Source organism: Salmo trutta, chromosome 26 (genome assembly GCF_901001165.1).
Source record: "Salmo trutta chromosome 26, fSalTru1.1, whole genome shotgun sequence".
NCBI lineage: Eukaryota > Metazoa > Chordata > Actinopteri > Salmoniformes > Salmonidae > Salmo > Salmo trutta.
This window is the reverse complement of record NC_042982.1, coordinates 5,112,714-5,133,833: the sequence shown is the minus strand read 5'-3', so window position 1 is coordinate 5,133,833 and position 21,120 is coordinate 5,112,714. Positions and strand designations below refer to the sequence as shown.

The 21,120-nt window shown below is 44.5% G+C and overlaps 1 protein-coding gene across 1 annotated transcript in view; it reads right to left on the bottom strand.

Annotated features, from left to right (window-relative positions):
- LOC115162938 (glutamate receptor ionotropic, kainate 4-like) overlaps positions 1–21,120 on the bottom strand; it is a 462,700-nt gene that overhangs the window by 109,234 nt on the left and 332,346 nt on the right. The window contains exon 6 of the mRNA XM_029714471.1: positions 15,290–15,468. Coding sequence (XP_029570331.1) covers positions 15,290–15,468 — 179 coding nt within the window. The remainder of the gene's footprint in view (positions 1–15,289; positions 15,469–21,120) is intronic.

The window sequence follows — 21,120 nt, the reverse complement described above, 5'->3', positions numbered from 1 at the left end:
AAGAGATGCTTTACATTGAAATACAGACAGAGATGTAGTAGTCCCAGAGTTAATGATCCAAGGTCAGTTTTGCATTTCACCTCCTGATTAAGGTGACTGATCGTGGTAGAATGAAAAAACCAAGGCTTAATCATGCTCTCTATCCATTTGTCACTCGTCTGCAGGTATGTTTTGATGTGAGAGAGGAAGCCAGTCCCGTCATCGCCACCTCACCCGCTCTTAAGATAACCTTCGGGCCAACTGGGGGCCCAAGGCTGGTTAGGAGATACCGCAATTGTGCTGAACTGAGAGAATATTAGGGTAGCACTGTAATTCATGAATCATATGCTGTCTGCCGCTGTTCTTACCTCTTTCCCTTTCTGTCTTCCACACCTCTCTCCCCACCTCGTCTTTCTTCCTCGTTTTATAAGTACAGATTGAACATGTATGTATACTATTACAATTATCATAATTATAATGCATTTATGTATTTATAACACCTGGATAATGAACTTCTTTCAATAAAGCGTTTCACATTCTCCACTGGTTGAAATTAAGTATCTCATTGAAATACTATCCCGTGTTCTCACATATGCATAGTTTTTTCCTGTATATATCCCTCAGCTCCTCCTTGTACTCTATGCAAATGATCTGATATACTGTCAAATTATGCAAACTCTGAATTACTGATTTTGGGAGATTATAACCTGGATTGGCTTTCACCGGTATCCGATAAATTAAAAGACATTTGTACTGAGCTAAATCTAACTCAGCTGATAACTAAACCAACCCGTCCCAACTTTAAGAACCCAGTAAAATCTACTCTACTAGACATTATTCTAACAAATACCCCCCATAAATACAGAGCCAGTGGGGTTTTTGCAAATGATATCAGTGACCACTGCCCTATTGGTTGTATTAGAGATACCAGGCTGAAACACTCTGGTCCCTGTATAATCTCTAAGAGAAATTATAAACATTTCTCACAGCAAGCTTTTATCCTTGACTTATATCACACTGAGTTTTTATCCACTTGCTGCTTTCTGGACCCGGTTTTAGCCCTTGCTTTTTTCTCTTCTATTGTTACCTCTATGTCTGATAAACATGCCCCGCTTAAGAAACACAGAGTAAGAAACCGAACCAGTTCTTGGTTCTCTCCTGAATTGTCAGGTCTTTTCCTGCAAAAGAATCGGGCTTGGGCCTTGGCGAGGAAAACAGGTACTCCAGCTGATTGGCTGTTTTTTAGACAATTGAGGAATAAATGTACTGCAGCTGTCAAAAAGGCAAAATCAAATTACTTCCTTAATGCTATGACAGATTCTGCAGGAGATCCTGCAAAATTCTGGAAAACCGTTAATTCATTGAAACGGGGGAATTCTGCTGTTTCTCTTCCTAAGCAAATTACCTCAGATTCCTGTATCCTAAGTGAAAAAAATGATATTTGTGATGCTTTTAATAAGCATTTCATCTCTGCTGGTTTTTTATTTGAAAGGAAAAGTGGCCATTGTGGTACTGGCCAGTTAGTTGATTTTTCGTCTTGCTTTTCAACCGTTACTCTGAAAAATGGTAACCCTGTTTTTAGTTTCCAGAAAATAACCGAAGCAGAGGTTCTAGCTGCCCTGTGTGCCATTGATACTAAGAAATCCTTAGGCGCTGACAATTTAGACCCGTTCTTACTTAAGTGTGCTGCACCTATCATTGCTGGTTCAGTGACACACATTTTTAATCTAACATTAAGCACAGGAATTATCCCTAAGGTTTGGAAAGCAGCTTTTGTTCTGCCATTACATAAGGGAGGTGACGGTAGTGATTTGGATAACTATCGACCCATCTCTAGGCTCCCTTGTCTGGCAAAGATCCTAGAATCTATAGTCAACAAACAGTTACAGGTCTTCTCTTTCTGCTAACAGTATTCTTAGCACCAATCAATCTGGTTTTAGATCTAAACACAGTACCACATCGGCCACTATGCTTGTTGTAAATGATATTGCAAATGCCTTAGATGATAGAAAGCACTGTGCTGCGTTGTTTGTAGATTTGTCAAAAGCTTTTGACACTGTAGACCATGCTATCCTTTTGAGTAAGCTGTCATCTATAGGAGTGGGCACTGATGCCTGCCGATGGTTTTATGACTATCTTAAAGATAGAACTCAGGCCGTCATGGTCGACGGGGTCAAGTCTGACCCCTTACAGTTACTTAAAGGGGTCCCTCAGGGTTCAATAATTGGCCCACTATTGTTCTCACTTTATTTAAACAACATTGGTGATGATGTCAGATATTGTAAATTCCATTTATATGCAGATGACACAGTGATGTACTCTATTGCTCCAACAGCGGACCAAGCTTTAATGCAGTTGGAGTCTACAGGGGTCTCTTTTACAGCTTAAACTTGTTTTAAACGCTAAGAAAACAAATGTCATGTTTTTTTCTAGGTCTAAACTCTCAGTTAGAAACACTTTTGTAATCACTAGCTTGGATGGTACTCAAATCAAACAGGTCTCTGCATATAAATATTTAGGGGTATGGTTAGATGATAGGCTTTCTTTTAAAAAACATGTTACTGAATTGGGAAAAAAAAGAGATCCAGGTCTCAGTCTGTTTTCCCTGTTAAAATAAAGATAAAAAAATAAAAAATAATAATAATATATATATATGAATTACAGATCAATCACGTTTCTAGTCTATTGCATAGTTACAATGTGTAATCAATGATGTCTAAGGAGCAGGAGTGGTAAACATTGTTGAAGTGTATAATTGTAATACATACATGCAGACACAGCATCATTCAAAGAATGGAGTTTGATATGACTGAAAAAGAATGTCTCAGAGATTCATACCTGAACCGCAACTTTTTTTGCCAAGGAAGAGTACATGATCAGTGAATATATTCAATGTACAGGCTACGATGTGGGGATCTCATGTGTGGTAATAACTATAGCACATGTGTATATAGGACTAGCATCCTTGGCACAATGAGGTTATTATATTCTACTCTATCCATAGGCTTCATTAATACCATTCAGACTTGAAGTTGATACAACAACTATGATAGCTGAGGTTCATAGATTGGTATGAATATTAGTTCAGAACGTTTTAGGGTCCATACACAGATCGGCTACATACTGTAGCTATCTACACATCCATAGGCATGCAGTTATTTTTATCCTCCACTACACAATAAGCAAGTAAACAGTTAGCTAGCTATGTTACTTCAGCTGCATTGCAAGGCAAGCTTACGCAATTGTACATTCAATTTACAGTAAATGCTTAAGCTAGCTAGATTCTTTACATCCACTGTTTCACAAGACGACAGCCTAGTTTGCTGGTTTTCTCAGAAGTCCCTAAAACATTAAACAACACGAATTACAAATTCATTCTCCTAACACTAGCTATCTGGCTAATGTTAGCTAGTCAGATAACTTGCTAAATAGCGATTTTCATGAATGAACTTTATGACAAAAAATATGCACAAACGTTTGTCTCTACATTAACTAACATGTTCCTCTCAATTGTAAATGTTTTGCTTGACTTGTTATGACATTATAACAACTTACATCTGGTTCCACCGTAATGTTTTGTCAGCCATCTTTGTTGAAGAACGCCACCAGGCAAGGGTGACTCGCGTCAAAATTTGTCATTGGAACCACTCGATATGATTGGTCATATAAAAACCTTGGGACCCAAATGCATAATGAGTGCTGAAACTCCCCCTTGTGGTGGTCTGGAGCAATGAATCCGTGACGCTGCATTACCTCTAAGTCCCGCAGTGCAAGCTCGCAACTTTTAAAGAAGGAACCACTGAAGAATTACCAGCCTAAGAAATTACAGCCCAAGTAAATGCTTCACAGAGTTCAAGTAGCAGACTTGCTTGGGCCAAAAAACAAGAGCAATGGACATTAGACCGGTGGAAATTTGTCCTTTGGTCTAGAGTTTTTGTGAGACATGGTGTGTGGGTGAACGGATGATCTCCGCATGTGTGGTTCCCACCGTAAAGCATGGAGGCGGAGGTGTTATGGTGTGGGGGTGCATTGCTGGTGACACTGTCAGTGATTTATTTAGAATTCAAGGTACACTTAACCAGCATGGCTATCACAGCATTCTGCAGCGATACGCCATCCCATCTGGTTTGGGCTTAGTGGGACTATCATTTGTTTTTCAACAGGACAATGACCCAACATACCTCCAGGCTCTGTAAGGGCTATTTGACCAAGAAGGAGAGTGATGGAGTGCTGCATCAGATGACCTGGCCTCCACAATACCCTGACCTCAACCAAATTGAGATGGTTTGGGCTGAGTCGGACCGCAGAGTGAAGGAAAAGCAGCCAATAAGTGCTCAGCATATGTGGGAACTCCTTCAAGACTGTTGGAAAAGCATTCCAGGTGATGCTGGTTGAGAGAATGACAAGCGTGTGCAAAGCTGTCATCAAAGCAAAGGGTGGCTATTATATGGCTATTATTATGGCTAATATAAAATAGATTTTGATTGGTTTAACACTTTTGTGGTTACTACATGGTTCCATATGTGTTATATCATAGTTTTGATGTCTTCACTATTATTCTACAATGTAGAAAATAGGAAAAATAAAGAAAAACCCTTGAATGAGTAGGTGTTCTAAAAATATTGAATGTTATCAGTTCTTCAACCAAAACTTTAAATGAGATAAAGGGAACCTGAGTTTACAAATATTTATTTATTTTTTATTAACAAAGTTATGCAACACCCAATTCCCGTGTGAAAAAGTAATTGCCCCCTTACACTCAATAACTGGTTGTGCTACCTTTAGCTGGAATGACTGCAACCACCACCATGCTTGAAAGTGGGTTTGAGGTTCTTACTGTGGAATGCAGTGTTTGGTTTTCGCCAGGCATAATGGGACCCATGTCATCCAAAAAGTTGACTCAAGTTTGTCAAAAAGCACCTGGAAGCACTTGGATGATCATCAAGACTCTTGGAAGAATGTTCTATGGGAAGATGATTCAAAAGTATAACTTTTTGGATGACATGGATCCCATTATGCCTGGCGAATACCAAACACTGCAATCCACAATAAGAACCTTATACCAATGGTCAAGCATGGTGGTGATAGTGTGATGGTTTGGGGATGTTTTACTGCCTCAGGACCTGGATGAATTGCCTTAATAGAAGGAACCATGAATTATGCTCTGTACCAGAGAATTCTACAGGAAATTGTCAGACCACCCATCTGTGAGCTGAAACTGAAGAGCAGCTGGGTCATGCAGCAAGACAATGATTTTAAACACACAATCAAGTCTACATAAAAATGGCTAAAAAGCAACCAATTTTAAGTTTTGGAATGGCCCAGACTTAATCCCAATTGAGATGTTGTGGCAGGAATTGAAACGAGCAGTTCATGCTTGAAAACCCACAAACGTTGCTGAGTTACAGCAGTTCTGCATGGAAAAGTGGGCCAACATTCCTCCACAGCGACTTGAGAGACTGATCAACAACTACAGGAAGCATTTGGTTGAAGTCATTGCAGCTAAAGGTGGCACAATCAGTTATTGAGTGTAAGGGGGCAAATACTTTTTCACAAATGGACATTGGGTGTTGCATAATCCTGTTTATGAAATAAATGAAATAAGTATGTAATTGTTGTGTTATTTGTTAATTCAGGTTTCCTTTATGAATATTAGATTTTGGTGTAAGATCTGCTAACATTTTGTATAAAAAATATGCAAAAGTAGAGAAAATTAGAAAGGGGGCAAATACTTTTTCATAATACTGTATATGTGCACACTTCCATGACACTGAGTCATTATCTTTTGATTGTATGGTTATTATTATTGTCACGACTTCTGCCGAAGTCGATGCCTCTCCTTGTTCGGGCGGTGTTCGGCGGTCAACGTCACCGGCCTTCTAGTCATCGCCGATCCATTTTTCATTTTCCATTTGTTTTGTCTCGTTTTTCCACACACCTGGTTCTCATTGTCCCTCATTATGTGTTGGAGTGGGCCAACGCCGTATGGGGAGAGGGAGATGCGGCGTTGGATGACTTCACGGACTTCACCCTCCGCTTCCGGGCAGTCTTCGACCACCCTCCCGAAGGTAGAGCGGCGGGTGAACGTTGTTCCACCGAAGGCAGGATACGATGAGCGCCCAGGAGTTCTCACTGGAATTTTGGACATTGGTCACTGGAGCGGGATGGAACGACAGGGCTCTCATCGACCACTACCGTTGCAGCCTGTGCGAGGATGTCCGTCGGGAGTTGGCCTGCAGGGATACCACGATTACCTTCGACCAGCTGGTGGACATGTCCATTCAGCTGGATGACCTGCTGGTCACCCGTGGACATCCAGAGAGGGCTCTGTCGATTCCTTTTCCCAGCAGCCCCGCTCTGGTGCCTGGTGCCTATGGAGTTAGGAGGTACTGTGCAAAGGGAGACTGGAGGAGGGGCTCTCACGTGTACCATTTGTGGCCGCAGAGGTCACACTGCTGGTCAGTGCCGTGTTGGTTCCTCTAGGGTTCGAGGCAGCAGGCAGGGCACTTTGGCGTCACCCCAGGTGAGAAGGCACCATTCTCACACAGAGCCCTCTGTTGCACACGTTTTTGTTTGTCACTTTTCCCGATTTTTACCCGCATTCCCAGCATAAGCCTCTCGTCGATTCAGGCGTGGCTGGGAATTTGATTGACAGATCATTTGTACATAGTTTAGGGATCCCCATCGTTCCCGTGGATGTACCTTTCCCTGTTCACGCCTTAGATAGTCGACCATTAGGATCAGGGTTGATTAGGGAGGTCACCGCTCCTTTGGACATGGTGACGCAGGGGGGTCATCCGGAGAGAATTAATCTCTTCATTATTGATTCTCCTGCGTTTCCCGTGGTGCTGGGCCTACCCTGGTTAGTCTGTCACAACCCCACTGTTTCTTGGCCACAGAGGGCTCTCACGGGGTGGTCGCGAGAGTGCTCAGGTAAGTGTTTAGGGGTTTCCGTTGGTGCTACTACGGTGGAGAGTCCAGACCAGGTTTCCACCGTGCGCATTCCCCCTGAATATGCCGATTTGGCTCTCGTCTTCTGTAAAAAGAAGACGACTCAATTACCACCTCATCGACGGGGCGATTGTGCGATAGATCTCCTGGTAGGCGCTGCACTTCCCAGGAGTCACGTGTATCCCCTCTCACAGGCGGAGACGGAGGCTATGGAAACATATGTCTCCGAATCCCTGAGTTTCTTTTTTGTGAAGAAGAAGGATGGAGGTTTAAGCCCGTGCATTGACTATAGAGGTCTCAATCAAATCACAGTGAGGTACAGTTACCCGCTACCTCTTATCGCGATTGAGTCAATGCATGGGGCGCGCTTCTTCACGAAACTGGATCTCAGGAGTGCGTATAACCTGGTGCATATTCGGGAGGGAGACGAGTGGAAGACAGAGTTTAGTACCACCACAGGGAATTATGAGTACCTTTTCATGCCGTACGGGTTGATGAATGCTCCACCAGTCTTCCAATCCTTTGTAGATGAGATTTTCAGGGACCTGCACGGGCAGGGTGTAGTGGTGTATATCGATGACATTCTGATATACTCCGCTACACGCGCCGAGCATGTGTCCTTGGTGCGTAGGGTACTTCGACGACTGTTGGAGCATGACCTGTACGTCAAGGCTGAGAAATGCCTGTTCTTTCAGCAGACCGTCTCCTTTCTAGGGTACCGCATTTCCACATCAGGGGTGGAGATGGAGAGGGACCGGATTGCAGCCGTGCGTAATTGGCCGACTCCCACCACGATAAAGGAGGTGCAGCGATTTTTAGGGTTTGCCCATTACTACCGGAGATTTATCCGGGGTTTTAGCCAGGTAGCTGCTCCCATTACCTCACTGCTGAAGGGGGGTCCTGTACGGTTGCAGTGGTCGGCTGAGGCGGACAGGGCTTTTGGGAAGCTAAGAGCTCTGTTTACTTTGGCTCCCATGCTGGCTCATCCGGATCCCTCTTTGGCATTCATAGCTGAGGTGGACGCGTCCGAGGCTGGGATAGGAGCTGTGCTCTCTCAGCGCTCGGGTTCGCCACCGAAGCTCCGCCCCTGTGCCTTCTTCTCGAGGAAGTTCAGCCCGAGCGAAAATATGACGTGGGGGACCAGGAGTTGTTGGCTGTTGTCAAGGCTTTGAAAGGGTGGAGACATTGGCTTGAGGGGGCTAAACACCCTTTTCTCATCTGGACTGACCACCGTAATCTGGAGTACATCCGGGCGGCGAGGTGACTGAACCGTCGCCAGGCAAGGTGGGCCATGTTTTTCACTCATTTTGTTTTCACCCTTTCTTACAGACCAGGTTCACATAACGTGAAGGCAGACGCACTGTCCCGGCTGTATGACACAGAGGAGCGGCCCATGGATCCCACTCCCATACTCCCGGCCTCCTGCCTGGTGGCACCGGTGGTGTGGGAGCAGGACTCAGACATTGAGCGGGTGTTGCGTTCAGAGGCCGCTCCCCTCCAGTGTCCCACTGGGCATCTGTACGTTCCGTCTGCTGTCCATGACCAGCTGATCTATTGGGCCCACACGTCGCCCTCCTCTGGTCATCCAGGCATCGGTCGGACGGTACGCTGTCTGAGCGGGAAGTACTGGTGGCCCACCTTGGCTAAGGACATGAGGGTTTATGTTTCCTCCTGCTCGGTGTGCGCCCAGTGTAAGGCTCCTAGACACCTGCCAAGGGGTAAGTTACAACCCTTACCTGTTCCACAATGGCCATGGTCACACCTGTCGGTGGATTTCCTAACTGATCTTCCTCCTTCACAGGGTAACACCACGATCCTGGTCGTTGTGGATCATTTTTCTGAGTCCTGCCGTCTCCTCCCTCGGCCCGGTCTCCCTACGGCCCTACAGACTGCGAAGGCCTTGTTTACACACATCTTCTGGCACTACGGGGTGCCTGAGGATATAGTGTCTGATCGAGGTCCCCAGTTCACCTCAAGGGTCTGGAAGGCATTCATGGAACATCTGGGGGTCTCGGTCAGCCTTACCTCAGGTTTTCCCCCCGAGAGTAATGGGCAGGTGGAGAGAGTAAACCAGGATGTGCGTAGGTTTCTGAGGTCCTATTGCCAGGACCGGCCGGGGAAGTGGGCAGCGTTCGTGCCCTGAGCCGAGATGGCCCAGAACTCGCTCCGCCACTCATCCACTAACCTCACCCCTTTCCAGTGTGTATTGGGGTATCAGCCGGTTCTGGCTCCTTGGCATCAGAGTCAGACCGAAGCTCCTGCGGTGGACGATTGGTTCCAACGCGTGGAGGAGACATGGGACGCCGCTCATGTCCACCTTCAGCGTGCCGTGCTGCGCCAGAAAGTGGGCGCAGACCGTCACTTCAGTGAGGCCCCGGTGCGGGTCTGGCTCTCGACCCAAAACCTGCCCCTCCGCCTGCCCTGCCGGAAGCTGGGTCCGCGGTTTGTGGGGCCATTTAAAGTCCTGAGGAGAGTGAACGAGGTATGTTATAAGTTACAGCTTCCCCCCGATTACCGCATTAACCCCTCGTTCCATGTGTCTCTCCTCAGGCCGGTGGTGGCTGGTCTACTCCAGGAGACTGAGGTGCGGGAGGTTCCTCCGCCCCCTCTGGACATCGAGGGGGCCCCGGCGTACTCCGTTCGTTCCATACTGGATTCAAGACGTCGGGCGAGGGGCCTTCAGTACCTCGTGGACTGGGAGGTGTATGGTCCGGAGGAGAGATGCTGGGTTCCGGTGGAGGACGTGTTAGATCCTTCTCTGCTGCAAGAGTTCCACCGTCTCCATCCGGATCGCCCTGCGCCTCGTCCTCCGGGTCGTCCCTGAGGCCGGTGTCAATGCACTGCTGGAGCCGCGCGTTGGGGGGGGTACTGTCACGACCTCTGCCGAAGTCGATGCCTCTTCTCGATGCCTTCTCGCCATCGCCAATCCATTTTTCATTTTCCATTTGTTTTGTCTCGTTTTCCACACACCTGGTTCTCATTGTCCCTCATTATGTGTTGTGTATTTAACCCTCTGTTTCCCCTATGTCTTTGTGTGGTATTGTTTATCTGTGTTGATGTATGCACACGTTAGTCTGGTTGCACTGGGTTATGTATACCCGTTTTGTATTTCGTGTTCATTGTGCCGTGTGCTTTTGGTTCGCCTGAATAAAAGGCCCCGTGTGCTACCAAATACCTGCCCTCCTGCGCCTGACTCCCTTGCAGCCACTTTCGCATACCTGACAATTATTTTAATAGTTGCTAATAAGAGGAAACCGACCATATGATATATTACTTGCTTGTTGCTAACATTTGTTTAACCGTTTTATAGTATCAGATTGTCAGGTCAATTTAAGTCAAATTTAGTGGAGAAGGACAGGTGGACACCACACTGCAAAATGCACATTGTTCTAAGTCTTGATCTTGAAGTGTTGAGAATGAAGATGGACAACAGACGACAGAGTTTACAAGCTTTTTTACCAGATTTTTAAGTTGACCAGCTTTTTAATCACAGTTAACATGCCTTTAAATGTGCAGTACAGGTCAGGGACTTCAGCAAGTTCACAAATATAAATAATGGAAAGAATGTGTGTTTCCTTTGGCTGGCACAAAGCCAAACTTCCTCAGCTTTCTATTGTTCTCATTGCCCCTTTTTTTCTGTTTCCCAGGTTTTTGTTTTGGGGCGTATAGTTCTTCCCCACCATGCTGAGCACAATATCTGAGCAAATCCGATCACAGCTTTGTATAGTAGGACAACACGGGGGGCTGACATATCGAGATTACATTCAGTGATGCTGAAGCTAAACCCCCAGACCACTAACGCCCTGCTGCAGTACACACAGCAAATACACTGATTTATTTAACTATTGGAGGGTTAAATATAATACTTTCACAGAGCATATATGAGTCCCACTTAAAATAACACTTTTCAGAGTATTGAAAAAATATTCCCACTGTCTTCAGTGTAAGAAGTAGACCTCTGGCTGACTAGCATTCTAACGAAAGATGTAAACATCCAGAAACAAAGAGGATAGAATGTCCTGTGTGAAGAGAGGGTAATAAGATTAGACTCTTTTATACAAAGTCCTTACAGCTTACCATGTAATTAAATCCTCAGTCTAGCACAAAACGTTGGCAAAAAGCATCAATTTGCTCGGCCAACATCCTCTCCTCATGAGCGGGCTGCGTGCCAACAAACTATCCACAGCACCACTACACACCTCCTCCAGACAGAGAGATGGAGAAAAGGAGGAGTAGAAGACAGAGGAATGATAATAGAGGTATGGAGCGACTGTAGGACAGAGGCGAAGGCATAGAAAGAAATCCCACTGTCAGCTCTTGTGGGTTGTTACTCTTTGCCCCCCGAGTTGCCATGGTGACAGGATGCCCAGCAACGGCCATCAGTATCTCTGATTGAGGCAAAGATTGAGACTGAAGAGGAGAGTGGCAGAGAAATAAAACAGTAAGAATTGACTGGATGAACACAGAAATATGACAACAGAAAAATGAATCAGGGAGGGAGGGAGGGAGTGTGTGAGGGAGAGATAAATACTTTAGAGGGAGAGAATGAAAAACATTTAGAGAAAAAAAGATGTAGAAAAATATTCATTGGGGCAGGGATATTAGCTTTTTCCCTGATGACTCATCCTGAATTGAATTACGCTGCTCTATCAATCACGCCATACATCAGTCTGAATCTGCTGTCCTAGAAGTCGTTTGAGCTGATGTCAAAATTATGTGATTCATGATTCGTGCAGGCCGGCTCGGGCCCAACCCATCGGTTTCTGGGACCAATCAAAATGGTTTGAATGTGTTGGCATTCGAGAAGTCACCGGGGAGGAAACAAATCCAGACTTATCGTGGAGAAGAAACGTTAGTGGGCGTGGCTTTTGGCCAGATCGATGCGGATGGGAAGACGGGCACATTTTTGCGTGTCTCCTCAGAGGATATTGTGAGGGATTGGCTTTTCCAGTGCCAGTCCTGCTATGGCACTGGCATGCACTAGTGTTGAATGCTGGGAAGCCAGTTATCGAGATTTACCGAGATCTACCGCCCAAAACCACTCCCTTTTCCTAGGATAAATAACTGCGAGAAACCGGTAAATTATAATAAATGATTTATATCAACAGCATGACATGAAATGGAACTGTCAAATTATTTGCGACTTCCAAATATTGCTTCTCTACGGCCTTCTCTCTGCTCTCTGCATGATCAATCATCAACGCTCAGGGTGGGGACAGACAGCCCATCTCAGTACGGAGCGCAGTTCACAATGCATGCAGACCTATCATCTCATCACGGTACCTTTTTTCCTTGTGACAGGTAGGCTTACATTTGCTGCAGCGTAGCCTATGGACCGAATGCACGTCTAATTTACACATCTCCGTCTGGCTTTCGGGGGTCACCTTCATTTTTGATTGTGAAGATATATATATTTTTTGTTGCAGCTGCAGACTTTTGAAACAGCCTATCCCTCGAATATCATTGCTTTAAATCGGAGCCTAGGCGAGCAGTCTTTCTCTCTCTCTCTCATCAATTCCATTCAGATTGCATCCAAAATAGATAATCCTGTTCAAGATAGACATACAGTACAAGTCAAAGGTTTGGACACGCCTACTCATTCAAGGGTTTTTCTTTGTCAATGAGTAGGTGGGGTCCAAAGTCTTGTTTTCTGAATGTTAAATACAGCAGCCAATAGAACTCACAGGGAGCTTGAAACAAGAGCAAACGAGCGATGCCGGTAGGCTACAGCAGTTATTTATTAAGTCCCCTAACAATTTCAATCTTCGTTAAGAGAATTGAACGCCATCTGCATCTAATTCTAGTCCTATATTATTCAAGGGTGACGTTAGAATGATGAAGATAAGGACAATGGAACTTGTCTCATTTAACTGTTGAAAGCGAGGAAGGAATGAAGCAACAATAGAGAGAAAGAGGAGGTAGGCTAATAACATTAGGGGAAATATTATGAAAAGTATATATGCGTCAGCCTACTAATTCGCTAGCCTACACTTGTAACTTTGTAGGCCGCATGTGCTGCACCAGAATCGCATGTTCTCTCAGCTTTACCATGGTTTGAACGAGGTGCGTAATTCCAGTCCATATAGTACAGTATAATACAATACGGTACAGTAATACAATTCACACTCCAGAAAGATCAGACTACTGGAGCTTGTTTCATTTATTTACCCAAGAGAGCATATAGCTAGCTACATCTATGGGATTGTACGTTTTTCTGTAGTGCGTAATGTGCAGTAGCCTATATTGTATATCATGTATGTATTGGAAAAGGACACAATCATTTAGATTTTTTTTGGGCATGGGCTCATAAAATGCCTTTAATGTACAGTAGGGCTCATGAAATGATTTTTATGTACAGCTCATCAGGCTCAGGTAGCACTGAATTTTCAATCAAAACTCGAATAAAATCCAGACATAGACTATATACTTTATATGCTTTTGAATTACACTTCCGGTTTTGGTGGGAAATACCGGGCTACCCGGGAGAAAAGGGATTTTTTTCAGGATTTGTAAAATAATAAATGTTGTAAAACATTTGTAAAATAACAGCAAATATTCAAACCGACAATGCACCCTTAGCCAGTGCTCAATTGCTCTCTCTCTTGGTCTCCGTCCGTCTCTTCGTCTTTTTCTCTTTCTCTCTCTGTCTCTCCATTTCCCTTTAGTAACTGTCTCCTTCACTGCAGCCACGCATCCAATATCTATGTTTTAATTACAACACGGCCATTTGCTGCAAGGTGCCTTTCACCTGTGTTTCTGCCACCTTAAGATCTAATCACAGCTCTTTAGAATGGATAGCAGGAGTCTTGTCCTATCACCCAAAGTATTAACTTCATGTCGGCGTCGGAAGAACTCTGCCAAGCTACAGAGTGTTCTATTTTGTTGCTTTAATTGCTAACTTCTCTGTTCACTTCAGGTATGGTTATATTAGTGGAAACAGACATCATTGAAAGGTCATATTGACAGTTTACTGCGAAGAATAGTCATATCTGATATGAACGTCCAATTAAATGTTATTATATTATGTATGTCAGACTAGCTCTTCACAACTGAGTGGATATAGCTCAATGGTAGAGCACATGCTTTGCATGTATGAGTCCCCGGGTTCAATCCCTGGCTCTCCACGGAACTGCCAATCTCAGCTGGTATTTTTACGGGGCAACAGGTAGCCTAGCAGTTAGGGTGTTGGGCCAGTAACTGAAAGGTTGCTAGTTCTGACTTGACACAATGAAAAATCTATCAATGTGCCCTTAAGCAAGGCATTTAACCCTAATTGCTCCAGGGTTGCCGTTGATAGTGGCAGACCCTGACCGTGTCCCCACTCTCTGAGGGTCTCAGAGAGAGTTGGGATATGGAAAAAAAAAACACATTTCCAATTCACACATTATTAATACAGACTTGTACATTTGTGAAATAGGACAAATATAAGCACCCAGCAAAGAATTATCTTATTTATAAATACACAACATATAACTTGATAGATGCCTTCAATAGAAAGCATAAATAGTTCAAAAAGAGTTCATCATTCCATGATTGAAAAATAGGTTATTTTATCAACAAAGAAAGTCGTTGCTACCAACAGCTGTCTGTAAATTGAAAAAACGGGAAAAATACATATTATAATAAACTTTAGTCACTTCTATTTCCTTTAATCTACAACAATATTAATTAGTGATTGTGATGTTAAGGGTTGTATTTGTTATAAAGATCAACCATTTAAACCTATTAGGGATGTAGTCTTTGGTAGTCTTTCTGATCTTACAAAAACAAATGAAGTCAGATGAATGTACTTCTCCATTATTAATGAATGATCACAGAACAGAACATCATTTACATCTCACGCCTGTCACTTGAAGTAAAATGATTTGACTGACTAGACCTTTTTCTTAAAAAGCTAATTGCATTGGTTTTAATATCTCCATATTTCCCATCTCTCGCATTGGTTTTAATTTCTCAATATTTCCAATCTCTGCTGCTACTCTTCGGTACTCTAGTGGTTTAAGTGCTAAGCCCAACGGCACTCCACAATCTCCTCTAATTGTATTTGCACACCATTCTACTCTACAAATATGGAGTTACAGATATTCCATTATTTATTCATGCTAGTAGGCCTACAGTACGTATATCAGAACTATGTGTATGATGTTGAAAGCTACCATTCATTCAGTCCAACACTCATTCACCGGTAAGTGATTCAGCCTGTAACTCGTTCAATTCTTTTCAATATCAACCTTGACCCTGAACTTTATCTTGGCATCGACATATAGATATTTTCAAAAATGTATCATCAGCTACCGCTGAGATGTCTCAGAACACCGGGAAAGAGCACACTGTAAAGCATTATGACAGACAGACTCACCCTTTCCAAAATGATGTGGGACATTGTCGCGTTAGCGTCCACAATGATGGTGGCAGTCTTGTCATCGCGGATCTCCTTGAGAAGGGGTGTGGGATCCTGGCTGTCATCCAGCATGCGAACCGATAGGGTCTCCTTGGAGATGAGGAACTGGCGTAGCAGTCTCTCCAGATTTAATAAGCCTGTGGGGACAGGGACGCAGACAGAGATGTTATTATGAGCAGGTAGACAATGAATCTCCAAAGGTTAACTGTGATGAATTTCTGAGTATTAAAGTCACATTTCTGGAAACTAGCGCTGACAGTCAAAAACGACAAAAACGTTTCAATTGAATAAGTTTAAAAAAATACAAAGACGTCATTTTGTGTGAGAAACACCATATTCATAAAAAGAACAGCGAATCGATATTTTCGACCCGTCCCCGAAAAGAGAATGTTCTTTTTATGCCTTGTTTGTCAATAACACGGTCATTAAAATCCTTCCCACCGAAAATAATTGAACTGATGACCTATAATTACAGCTAATTGTAAAGTCATTAATTGCTAGGTGATATTTTTAAACACCATCTCCAGCATTTAGTTCCCAGAACCGCTTCAATAAGATTGGATACGGGTTAATTAGAAGTGAGGTAATGAATATGTTTCCAGTGGCACTTTACTGAACTTCTAATACAACAGAGACCAAGCCTTATTCATGGTAGAAAAAGCCATTTTGATAGAGTTCATTTGCTGTGTTTTTTTCCCCCTCCCTTCGAGATGACGTTATATACATGCATAGGTGTCAGAACATACAGTACATTACAATACAACTTAATCCAGCATTGATCATAGTAGAGCCTATTCACATATAACTATTGTTTTCTTCCTTTGGTTACATGCAGTAGCAACAGCAGCTGTTCCTAAGGCACTGCGTGTTCCAACTCATCGAATCCTAATGCCTTTAATGGTTTGTTTCTCCTAGAAACGCACATCATCAGCGATGATGCCTGTCTGCTCCGAGACTGTCAGCTCCGTTACCTGTTGAGTTACACATCGTATCTGCGATGAGCCTTCTAAAGCTTCTCAATCTTCATTCCCTGCTTGCAATTTCACATTTAGTACATTTAGTTGCCCCTCCTGTCATTCCCTTGCATTCAACCAGTGGGGAATAAATTTCCATTTGGTGTCTAGGCGGTGCATGATTCAAAGCGACACAAATAAAAATGGAGTATGTACGTGATGTCTTCATTTCACAATCTCTTTTGAGCAGCCTTGTCGCTTCAACGTTTCAGGCTTTTGAACCCATGCTAATGAAAAATAACATCATTATTCTCAAACGGAGAGGCACTGTTTCTCGGTTGGCCGTGGAAAAAAGGGAGACCGTTGAAGGTTAGAGACGTGTGAAGTCTGTTTTCTTTGTGGAGGCTGTGCTGCTGCTGCCCTGCAGTAGTTGGTTTGTGATTCTACAATGTTGTAGGTACCTCATTGGCATGGGCCGCACATACTGTAGCACTGCCTGACGCTGCCTCTCAGGCAGACAGATAAAGGTAAGGCCTGCCACTCAGTCTGGGCAGCCAGTCACTTCCCCCCTTTTCACAGGCCGTCACATTTCACTGGGCTCTCACAAAGCCCCGACTCTCATTTACCTTCCTGCACACTGTGCCTCTATGCAAATACACTGCTCAGCCAGGACCAATGACAGGTCTGTGCCGTGTTGCCAGTGTCAACACAGCACTCAACTGGCTGCACACCAGTCTGTTGGACTGGGCTGCTGGACTCCTGCTGTCCGGGAACCCTGTACTCTACAAACGAATGGGTGCAGTTTGCAGAATTTCATGGCATTTCACAGTAAAAGATGGATCTACTTTTTAAACAGGCCCGAACCCGAATGACCATGATTAATCAGGTGATTTAAGCGATTGCCGGGCGGATGGAAGAGAGTTAAATTACTTCAATGTAGTTTTCCCTCCAGACCAGCAGCATTTGTTAACTGGAGTGCTTGGGATAGGACAGGTGCTAACGTCTAGGCATTGGTAGCGTGTCAGTACATGAACTTACCCGAACCTGAATATAACCACACAGATCAAAAAGTCGATAGTCTATCACCCTCTCTTATATAAACAGTTCAGCGTGTCACTAGAGCTCTTTAATGGGCAAGGGTGTGGAATTTGGGACGTTGTGGGTCTGAGTGATCCTTTCTCATTTTTCCCCGTTGAAAGAAAACTTTCTTCCATCTTTCATCCTGGTAGACGAGCAAACAGCGGACCAGGGCTCTCCTCTGCTTTGTTCTCATTAGACCCCCCCCAGGGAAAGCTAATGGAGAAAGCTCACTCTCATCCCTCTGTTTAGAGCCTTAGGTGGAGCCATATTTTCTCCACAGTTTCCTCACTTACTGATGTCTTTCAGTAGGGAGGAAGTGCAACAGAACTGACAGCACAGCAACTATTCATTCTGATGGGGAGAATTAAGGTGGGCTGACGTCTGCTGTTACTGGAGCTGTAAATATATCATAATCCGTATTGGAACTTTCTCTAAATGCCATCACGGCGGGAGGATTGCTCAGCTTGATCCCCAGACAACAAACAACAACAAGTCATTTCCGGTAAACAGCTAAATCACTTCATCACCCCAGTTAACCGGTCCGTCTTCCCACAGAGTTTATTCATCCAGCTCTCTCCGGAGACAGAGAGACATTATTTTACTTGATCAACTTTAATTACAGATTACTCATGACATTTTCCGAGCAGAGAGTCGAATCGTTGAGCAAGCATATCCTATAATTGTTCCTCTCCAAGGAGACACAAACATCTACCTTGACAGTTGGAGAAAGCCCAGAACTTTGGCGTGTGCGTGCCTTTAAAACATTTGGTCTAACCTCTCTCAATAAGAAACATAGGGAGTTGGTTGCTAAGGTGCATGTCATCCGAGAAGGCATTTCAGTTTTACATTCAGAGGGTACTATTTGCCTTGCTTCTAGCTCATTCATTTTGGACGATAAAATGCTACGTTAGGTGATAGCGGATTCATAACATAAGACGTTGTGTTGACCAGGATGCCCCCCCACCCCCCTGTCCCCGCTGGTCTTGTCTGAGCCAGTCCCCCAGAAATAGAGTGTGGGTGATCTGTCCCCTCCCACCTGTCTGCTGCCCGCCAGTTGACCTCCCATGCACAAATCTCCCTGTTAACAAAGTCCTCCCCTCTCCCACACAGTCCTCCTCCACCCCTGTGGCTAGGTTCTCTTATGTTCTACTGTACAACTCCGTGAGTGCGGTGACTGCACACACAACTGCACGGCCATCGACAGCGGTAGGCAGGTTAGCCAGATTAATGGGTGTCCTTCTTTGCGTTAGCTCCTCTCTCTCTCTCTCTCTCTCTCTCTCTCTCTCTCTCTCTCTCTCTCTCTCTCTGCCAGGAAGCCAGGGGCAGGCTGGGAAATATTCATGACTCGGCCACGCTCTATTAGGCTGTCACCGGCCGCTGTGATTAATGAGGCCAGTACCGACCGTCACGGGGCCTCTGCCAGCCAGCTAACGCTACCGCGGCTACTGCTACTGCTGTTGCAGCACATTGCCGAGCCCAAGCCGTCATTGGCATTTTACAGTGGCGCTGCGGAAGGGGTCACATAGCAGGGCAATCACTACGACCCATGTCATTTCCAGACAACCTCTCCCTCTGCCCCTACGTGCAATTGCAGTAGTATGTTTAGATCTCCTCCCTAAGCTAAAGTGACTGGCATCCTCGTCGCTGTCGAGGAAGGGAAGGGCCATACTCCCCCTCAGCAGCCTTATCAATTCCCCCTTAGCCCACACTGACACAGGCAGGATCTCATACAGAGCCATATAAAAGGTACATTTTAAAGTTTGAGGTTCCTCTCTCACACAGCTTGTTGATGGTGAGATCGCGGCCCTTCATGGATATGTCAATATTCCCCAGCGTTTCATAACTCTTGCGAAGCCCGGAACTGTCATGTGTCTGTGGGCTGATTAGCAACATCGTTTGATGAGCTCTCCGTTAAACGGCAGATTGACAGCAACAGGCATAAACACCAAGTGGAAAATAACAACTAGCTAGTTTTGACACCGGCAGTCATTGTCAAGAATCAAAGTCCAGGCAGTTCTGAGTCACTAAGTCTTCAGCTGTTGGAGGGCTTCTTTTTTTCCCCTCCCTCTTTTCTTCCTTGTTACCTCTGTTTCTCGGGTAACACCTCAGTCAAACCGGCTTGGTTGAGCATAAACGTCAACCATTATTTTATGAAGTTGGTTGGGGGAGTTGTGTGAGGGGGGGGGGTGATGGTGAGGAGAGGGTGGGCTTGGGGGGGGGGGGTGGCTCGTGCCAGCTGAGAACACCTCGGTTCTAATCGAGAGCTGGAATCCAGTCCGCCACACTTCAAAGCCCTAAGCTGATTAAGGGGAAAGGGGTCAATGTGACTTTGTACGGGTACTTGTAATTACTGATTTCTGTACGGGGAATGGTGGAAACAGACGGATTTAATCTTCCATTCTTTCATACTTTTTGTTGTTGTTGCTTTGTCTTTGACGTCTTTGAGTCTGGCGGTTTGATCATGGATCCATACTGGGTATTTTCATGTGTTTCTCTTTTTAAGGTCAGACACGACATTGTCGTCTCAGGGTGGGAGGTGTTGGATGATAAGTGTATGCGACATCACACAAGAATGTCACGCTGGAATAAAAGAGGAAGATGCATTAATGGACTACGTGAAAAGCAAAGTCATTTGCCTGCGTATTACTAGATGATGATGCATTTTGGGGAGGAAGAATTATGCAAGAGTAAATGCATTTGGGTTATAGATAGGCTTGTGTGTGGGTGTATCAACTGCAGGGTGATTCTGCATCTATTTGAATGCACTGTATCCCAAAACCACAGTGTGTGTATGTGTGTGTATGTGTGTGTGTGTGTGTGTGTGTGTGTGTTTTATTTTGATTTATTTTACCTTTATTTAACCAGGTAGGCTAGTTGAGAACAAGTTCTCATTTGCAACTGCGACCTGGCCAAGATAAAGCATAGCAATTTGACACATACAACAACACAGAGTTACACATGGAATAAACAAAACATACAGTCAATAATACAGTAGAAAGAAAAATACAAAAAAAGTCTATATACAGTTAGTGCAAATGAGGTAAGATAAGGGAGTTAAGGCAATAAATAGGCCATGGTGGCGAAGTAATTACAATATAGCAATTAAACACTGGAATGGTAGATGTGCAGAAGATGAATGTGCAAGTATAGATACTGGGGTGCAAAGGAGCAAGATAAATAAATAAATAAATACAGTATGGTAATGAGGTAGATAGATGGGCTATTTACAGATGGGCTATGTACAGGTGCAGTGATCTGTGAGCTGCTCTGACAGCTGGTGCTTAAAACTAGTGAGGGAGATATGAGTCTCAAGCTTCAGTGATTTTTGCAGTTCGTTCCAGTCATTGGCAGCAGAGAACTGGAAGGAAAGGCGACCAAAGGAGGAATTGGCTTTGGGGGTGACCAGTGAGATATACCTGCTGGAGCGCGTGCTATGAGTGGGTGCTGCTATGGTGACCAGTGAGCTGAGATAAGGCGGGGCTTTACCTAGCAGAGACTTGTAGATAACCTGTAGCCAGTGGGTTTGGCGACGAGTATGAAGCGAGAGCCAACCAACGAGAGCGTACAGGTCGCAGTGGTGGGTAGTGTATGGGGCTTTGGTGACAAAACGGATGGCACTGTGATAGACTGCATCCAATTTGTTGAGTAGAGTGTTGGAGGCTATTTTATAGATGACATCGCCGAAGTCGCGGATGGGTAGGATGGTCAGTTTTACGAGGGTATGTTTGGCAGCATGAGTGAAGGATGCTTTGTTGC